We start from the raw sequence: 7,981 nt of genomic DNA on the forward strand, positions 1-7,981 counted from the left end.
ATACGAAACCGTAGTCTTCCGAAAGTTAGTGTCATCATCACTAGCTTCAGCAGTGGATATACTCCTTCCTTTATAAGAAGAATTGGAGCTAAGTGATGAAAACTTCAGCCTTATCTTGACCTTATGTTCTAAAACTGTATCTAAAGACAATATTATGTGATAATGCTGAAGCAGAACAACAACTGTAGAGCTACCAACTTAAGCCACCTGAAAATTGGGGCAAACACCTAATGCTATTAATCATTGTAACACTTTGAGCAAGAAGGTATCACAAATCCAACACTACAAGAAATTGAGGTATTAATAGCATCATAATATAGCGGTTTTTTTATGTTTTGCTATGGTTGAGATACCCTCAGTTTTTTATAGCGTTTGTCAAAATGAAAAGGCTATGTTTGATTGAAGCGGAAAAAACTAATTCATTTGCCCTCTTATAACTTAGTGAAAAAAAGGAGGCGGCTACCAAAATTTCATTCTCCCCCTTAGAATTTCGTTTACTCCCTCCATTGTTTCACTCATTAAGCTTTTTAATTTTTGTCCATCAAAACTCTTAAACCCAGATTCAAAACTCTTAACCCGATTCAAAAGAAGATGAGTTATCTTCCTCTTCTCCACCAAACAAAACAGAGTCATCTTCCTCTTCTCCATCGCAAATCGTGAACCCCCAGATCTGTTTTAGATCTCGTCGCCGCTCAATCTCTACACCAGAGTAATCGAATAAGATGTGACCAGAGATGTTTTGTTGATATTTTCTCAGAAGTTTGTGAGGGATATCATTCGTCTTCGTCGGCGTCACCTCCATCTCGTCTCCTAGATCTATCGCTGTTTCCACATCTTAGTGTTTGAGTCTGTTGAGGTTTTGTTTTAGGGTTCACCAATTTGTTCTTTTCATTCATAACTCTTAATTTTCTGGATTATGATTTCGTGTTTGGTTTTTCATTTCAGAACTGTTTCGTTTTGCTTCAGCTTCTTTTGATTGGTTTTTCTTCTTTGTCAGCAGATAGAAACTCTCTGACGACGAGTTTACACAAATTGAGACTCGCCGCGGCAGTTCCTGTAAGGGATAAGGGATAATAAGGAAGCAGTCGAAAACAACATGAAGAACAGGAATTCGAATGCTAATCTGGATGTTGTCCTTGAGGTTATATCTAATCTTCTACTCTGCTCTCGTTGAACCTATTAGCAGTTAACTCAATTCGAAATTTGGATTCTTAGTAATAGAAATATTTAAAGTCAGCTACTTTGAGGAAGAACTTATTTGTTGCTATCTGTTAAACTTGTTGAAGCTTGGTTGTGTTGTTAGTTTCTGGATAGAATAATCATGGAGTGTTGGTGACAAAGACTAGTTCTCTGGCTAGATTTGAGAGATTAATTGACATGTTTTTCTTTTCTTTTTTTGTTTTTTTCTTCTCCTCTCCGTTCAGCTAATCAACCATTGCAGAGAGCAGGAAGTTGAGAGGCTTCGTGAGGAAAGAATTAACGTTGCAAAGAAGATAAAAGGGAAGCTGGAGCCATCTGAACGTGAGAGACTCGTAGAAGAAGGAAATATGAGGAATATATTTTGTTTATCACTCTTGTCTTCTTTGCTAAGAGATAACAGATCGTTTTTTCCTTCAGGTAAAAATCTTTGTCTTGATATCAGATTCCGACAAATTAAGATCTGTACCGAGAAATATTAAAATCAGAAACTTGAAAGATAAGAAAATTTGGAAAATACACGTTTAAAATGCATAGATATTGCCAAAGTTTAATATAACAAACCTGGATTGTTATATTCCTCTTGCTTCTTTTTCTCAATCCCTTCTGCTAACAGTTCCCACGTTTCAAACGTGTTCTGGTCTAGAAAAAGAATCAGACAGTAGCATCATGGTGAAAAAGTTTCTCAAATATTCACGGAAACACCATTCACTCGCTTCAAACAGACTGTCTATAAAAATCTGATCATCATTTAAAATACCATGTGCACAGCATGTTGAGAAGTATTCGTAAGTAGTATTCAGTTTCTAGCCTACGTGGAACATAGTTGATTTGACCAAAAGAAAATCCTCTCGCCCTCTTTTTAAATTGCTTCCTATTACCTTCCCAAGTAAAATAAGCAGGGATTTGCGCATAAGTAAGCTTCCTCGCATGTTTTCCATCTTTTCCAACCGCATTTATTCTGTTCAGAGTGAGATAAGCCATAAACATAGAATCTTGATTTGCCACTCGTTCCAAAACTGTGTCAATTGCATCGTTTTCCTCAAAATAAGCAGGTTGCTTTCCCTCATCATGAAAGGATAGCCTTTGTACTGGTGTTGTTCTATACTGGATTGGGAACTTGAAAATCCTCCAAATAGCCTCTGAAGCCGAGACATACCTAAAAGTTTTCCAAAATCAAATACCATGGTTAGAAAAAAGTTTCGAAATGAGAATTGCATTACACGGGTCAAAAATTAGAAGACTGACCTGCAGTCAAACCAATCCTTGATTTCATTTTTTTGTTTCTCAGTTTCAGTAGATTCTTCTCCTAGTTTGGTAGTGGTCGTAGTAGGAGTTTGAGCTGTATTAACAGGATCAACAACAACAACAACATGGTCCTAAGGGACAACATACCTATTATCACGGGCTGACGGTCTAATTTCCCACGAGAAGTATTGTATCGAATCAGATAGATCTCGTTCTATACCCTCGGTCTATATGTCCCCGAAATAAAAGTTCGAAAGCTATATCTTCCCGAATAAAAAGTTCGAAAGCTAAATCTCCACAATTCTGGATTATATTGGTTTATCGTCTAAACCTGAGACCAAACCAGATATGTCTCGAATGTAAACCAGATGTTGAACCAGTTTGGTAATAAAACCCGATCCGTTTGATCATAAACCCAGAATCGCCAAATAAAACCTAAAATCGATTTTCGTTGTTCATAATCGATTCCTTTTATTGAGTTTGGTTCTTCTTCTTGAGATTACTTCTTCTTTCATTTACAAGTTTGAGTATCACAATGAGTAATGTATCATCCAATTTCACTGAATCTAGTTTGCAGGGAAGAGGAAGGGCTATCGGTGTGCCAAAGAGATGTTGGTGCGGAGAAGGAATCATATCTTTGATATCGAAGTCTGATTCCAACCCTTACAGGAGATATTGTCGGTGTCCATTTGGCGTAGCTAATAAGGTAAGTCGATTTTGTTTTATTTTTGATTTTTTTCTGTTTTCGTGTGTAAAATTAGGAATGTTGCAGCTTAGGAATGATGAACACACTTTCAAATGGGTGGATGAGGCATTTGTCAATGAGATAGACACATTGAATGCAAAGAATGCTGACCTTGAGAAGCAGCTGAAAGAGATCAGAACAGAGAGGTTTGAGTTTGAGAAGATGGTCTATGAGAAGATGGAGAAGGAGATATTTGAGAAGGTCGAAGATGGTTTGTCTGAAGCCAAAGCAAGCCATAAGAAAATCATGATTGTCTTAGTCTTCTTTTGTATGATCATGATTGGTCTCACTAAGCTACTAGGTTGAAGAACGAGATGAGTGTTGTTCCTTTAGTTTGTTGTTGCTATGTTTTTGTTTCAGTTGTAATATGTTGCTATTAAAAGACTATGAGATGGTAATGAGAAGCAAAAGTTAAGAAGTTATGATCATTAATGAAATCCTAAATCGTTCACAAAACAGTTAATAAAAGACATCTCAATTTTTGACAAAAGACATAGGGATTACAAGTCTATGTGGTCGAAAATACATTCAAGGCAACCACAAAATTAGAACACTATTTCTACTTAGCTAGTTTGATTAAGCTTGAGTGAGTGAACCTTGGCTTGGTTCCGGTTGACTTGGCTGCAAAACAAATATAAAACATTGAAATATTAGTAAACCGAAACAAGCTCCACAAACTGAAACCATGAAAAGGAAAATACATTCACCTTGGGAAATTCATTCTTGTGGAACCTAGAATTATGATTAGCTGCTCCACAAATGCCACAATGCATCATTCTTTTTTTCTCCTTTGGTTTCTTCTTAGTTGGCAACTCATTAGCACCCTTCTTCCTTTTTTTGTCAGGCTTTGTCTTCTTCTCTTTAAGCTTGATCGTTATCTTCATCTGGTAAACATACATTAGGAGTCTTTGTTTCAGGCCAAAACCGTGGACCTCTCTGTGGAACGAGGCCTTCGGTGTAATTCCTTTTCCATATAGCTGTCCGGAACCATTGACAGACATAGTTCTCAGCTACAAGTGTTTTGTCGATGATGACTGCATAGGCATGTTCACATGGGATGCCACATATCTGCCACTTCATGCAAGAACAAAGCATCTTTTTCAGGCAGACTCTGTGTTTATCTAACCATGCGTTACTTCATATGCTCCATTGGTGCTTGAGCTGACCTTCGACTCAGATGCATACTTATGCTCTTTAGCTAGAAACAATGCAACATATGGAGTACAAATCCCTGCAAACAAGCATACACAATCATTATCGTGTACAACCATAAACAAACATCATCATTTATAAGAAAAATGAGGAAATTACCTGTGTGAGAATGAGATTCTGCAGACCTTTTGGCAATCCTCCCCATCGCAAGTCGTCTGATTGTCTCTAGCATAACAATGAATGGTTTCTCTCTTGCCTTGTTAATGGAGCTGTTAAAAGACTCTGTGGGGTTATTATCAACATCTTCACAATAACTCCCAATCTTGTGAAATGCCCTACACCAGCTTTTTGGATTTGTCCTCATGACATCATTGTACACACCAGTATCATAGCAGTAGATCCTCTCCAAGTGCCGCTTGTAATCCACCTCATTGTAAGACCATGCTAAATCCCACAATAGTGGCTTCATTCGGGTTTTATTACCATGATGCTTCTTCAAGTTCCCATAGATGTGTTGCACACACATTCGATGCTCCATTTTTGGTAACTCCAGCTGAACAGCCTTGATCAGTCCCTAAATAATAAGAATAATCATTGTTAGTTACCATAAACAAAAGAACTATCAACATCAGTTACAAGCCAAGAGATAAGAAATTACCTTTTGCCTATCAGAAATCAGTATAAAGCCATCACCATCATTCAATCCAAGGTCAGTCTTCAGCAACTTCATAAACCAAACCCAATTGTCTGTGTTTTCAACTTTAACCACCCCCATGCTATTGGATAAATACCATTGTTTGCATCCCTACCTAAAGCTACCAAAAGCTGTCCCTTCACCTTATTCTTTAGGAAGCAACCATCAATTCCTATTAGAGGCCTACAAGTCTCTTTCAATGTTCTTCTTATGTTGTTAAAACAAACATAGAACCTATTGAACATGTCTTTCCCTTCATCAGTCGTCACACATTCAACCTCTACATGTGAATCCTTGTTAGATTCTAATATCTCAGCAGCATAATCTCTTAATCTAGCAAACTGTTCATCATACTCCTTATCAATCCAAATTAGTGCCTTCTTTCTAGCGGCCTGACATTGATGCCTAGTGACACTAATCTTCCACCTTTCCTTTATGATTTCTTCCATTTTCATTGGCATGAAGTACTCAGGATTATCTCTAATCTTATCAAGAAACAACCTAGCTATATATGGAACCTTGAACATCTCACATTCTCCATTAGGGATACAGCTATGCTTATCATTAAACTTTCTAATCTTCCACATATTATCACTTGGCAGAATTGCAGCATACACCTTCCACTCACACCGTGAACCATTATCTCCATTACAACCAACACATATAAAGCCAATTTTGTTTTTATCATACCTGTATTGCTTCAGATTGTTTCCAGTTCTGAGAACATAGTCCGTCACTGCTTCTTTAAAAGCGACTCCACTGAAGAATGTCTGCTTATCGTACAAATGCCCATCACCGCGCCTGATATGTGTGTGAACTGGCTCTGTACCGTCACCGTTTTCATCGGTATCACTCTCCGGATACACATCATGGCGGACTGGTGGTTCATCGACGAACTCATTCACAACCTGGTCGATGTGAAAGTCATCTCTGTCGTTGGCTTCTTCGTCGAAATCTCCACCAAACTCTGCATCTGAAACGACAATCGCCATTATCGTTGTCTTCGCTAAGGAATTTCGATATTGATTTTGGATTTCACTATCTAGGGTTCTTCGCAAATTGGGGATTTTTTGGATTTCACTATCTAGGGTTCTTCGCAAATTGGGGTTTTTCGATATCAAAGTTAATCGGGTCGAAATCGGGTTTGCTTTGGTATAATGAAGGTTTAGTTTTTTTCTTAATCGGTTAGGTAAATAGTAAACCGATATAATCCACGATTATGGGTTAATTGATGTAGGAAAAATAAACTGTGGAGATTTAGCTTTCGAACTTTTTATTCGGGGAGATATAGCTTTCGAACTTTTATTTCGGGGACATATAGACCGAGGGTAAAGAACGAGATCTATCTGATTCGATACAATACTTCTCGTGGGGAAATAGACCGTCGGCCCGTACTTAATACCACCCTTCTCAATAAACAGTTCAGTATGACGCCTCCTGTAGATATGATAACCATCACTACCAACCTTTGTGATGTCTTCATGCTTTTTTGGGTATAGCTTAGAACACTTTCCAGCCACCATACATGGCGAACTCCTATTAGCTGCACCACATGGACCGTGAATCATACAATCTTTAGTCACCTCATAAAGCTCGGGATCTTTTTCTTTATCTGGAATCTCTGCACATATAATTTTGTCTATATCATCAGTTGTTGGTAGTTTACTTTTCTGATCCATGAATAAGAGGATATGCGCGTGTGGAAGCCCTCTTTTCTGAAACTCAACAGTATACATAGCTGCAAATATACAATAGTCCAATATTTAATATAATCATCAATATTATCAAACTACCGAAATAAAAGAAAGCATGATAAATATAGTACATGCAACTGTCTTGCCAAGCAAATTCTTTTCTGTTAAATCATGCATTAGAGAATCCAACTTTATTTTGAAAATCCTAGCAATGATGTCAGGTCTATCATCAGAAGTCAACCCCCGTTCTGTTACATATCTTGTTATCTCTGACCATTTAGGATTGCACGTAAATGTAATAAATAGATCAGGGAATCCATAATGTTTACATATGGCCATAACATCATAATAACTTTGAACCATATACCGAGGTCCACCAGTGAAGGAAGTTGGAATATTAATTTGATTCCCTTGTTGACTCATAGTGGTATTTCCTGATTGAGCAGCTTCTTTTATGTTGTTGTAGTTCTCACATCGCTTCTTTGACTGATTGAACTTTATAAAATTCAACCTATTTGTTTCAATGGTTGTGTAAGCATCACACAAAAATTGTTGGAATAGCCTCTTTGACTGTAGAAGCGTATGACTCATTATCCCTCTCTTGAATCCGGAATGCGAACCACTGTCTCATACTAATACACTTCTTTTTCTTCTTGGTGTTGTTTGCTCCTTTAAAACATTTTTCGATGCGAGGTCTGAAACCATCTTCACCATAACAAAGAATTAGCGGATATTGTAGTGTCAAATATGAGATATGAACTTCACTTATCCTCTTTAGGTGACCAGTAGATTTTTCATGTATAACTATATCAAGTGAAGGCATTTCTCTTTGAAAATCACAGGGTATTAGTGCAGCAACCTCTGATGCTGTAGGCATACCGTAAGTTCTTTCATCAACCCAACACGGTCAGCAACAATTCTCATATGAAAGGGTTGTTCTTGTTCTGTTTGAAACCTATCTTTTGCTGTCCTAAAGTTCTTCACATACGGATTAACGTCATTCAACATTTTCATTAATGCTTCGATGATTTCCTTCTTCAGTTTCGGTTTTCGATTTCCAGTTTCTGAGTTTTTACACTTATTGAGCACGAGAAAAAGAAACAAATATTAAGCTTTGTTTGTGATACAAGAAATCTGTATCAGGAAATAGGAAAAGTTGCAATTGAGATTTAAGTATTCAAAAACTTACTCAATAACAGTCGCTTGGTTCTTTACTTCATTTTCTGTGACCACTATATATAGTTGTGAATA

The 7,981-nt window shown here is 37.3% G+C and overlaps 1 protein-coding gene and 1 pseudogene across 8 annotated transcripts; one reads left to right on the forward strand and one right to left on the reverse strand.

Moving 5' to 3' along the window:
• Nucleotides 1-264: 264 nt before the first annotated feature.
• LOC109127181 (serine--tRNA ligase, chloroplastic/mitochondrial-like) lies at nt 265-3,618 on the forward strand. Of its 8 annotated transcripts, none has more exons than XM_087476661.1 (5): nt 392-856; nt 1,001-1,141; nt 1,425-1,617; nt 3,016-3,151; nt 3,218-3,618. In XM_087476661.1, exons 2-4 carry the CDS (start codon nt 1,097-1,099, stop codon nt 3,084-3,086), a joined length of 309 nt encoding a protein of 102 aa, XP_087332787.1. In that variant the 5' UTR covers nt 392-856; nt 1,001-1,096; the 3' UTR covers nt 3,087-3,151; nt 3,218-3,618. The 8 variants fall into 8 exon arrangements, 7 of the variants coding, with proteins under 7 accessions (XP_087332787.1, XP_087332788.1, XP_087332784.1 ...); XM_087476662.1 differs by having other exon boundaries at nt 3,223-3,618; XM_087476658.1 differs by having other exon boundaries at nt 3,023-3,151.
• A 148-nt stretch (nt 3,619-3,766) lies between these two features.
• LOC147934335 (uncharacterized) lies at nt 3,767-6,028 on the reverse strand (annotated as a pseudogene).
• Nucleotides 6,029-7,981: the final 1,953 nt, after the last annotated feature.

Source organism: Camelina sativa, chromosome 11 (assembly GCF_030686135.1).
Source record: "Camelina sativa cultivar CO46 ecotype springtype chromosome 11, ASM3068613v1".
Classification (NCBI taxonomy): Eukaryota; Viridiplantae; Streptophyta; class Magnoliopsida; order Brassicales; family Brassicaceae; genus Camelina; species Camelina sativa.

What these genes read in the sequence shown, in the direction of transcription:
- LOC109127181 (XM_087476658.1), top strand. Translation starts at nt 1,097, where the DNA reads ATGAAGAACAGGAATTCGAATGCTAATCTGGATGTTGTCCTTGAG. An exon ending in ATCTGGATGTTGTCCTTGAG is followed by an intron (nt 1,142 to 1,424) that starts GTTATATCTAAT and finishes CTCTCCGTTCAG; the next exon opens with CTAATCAACCATTGCAGAGA. An exon ending in CAGATCGTTTTTTCCTTCAG is followed by an intron (nt 1,618 to 3,022) that starts GTAAAAATCTTT and finishes TCTAGTTTGCAG; the next exon opens with GGAAGAGGAAGGGCTATCGG.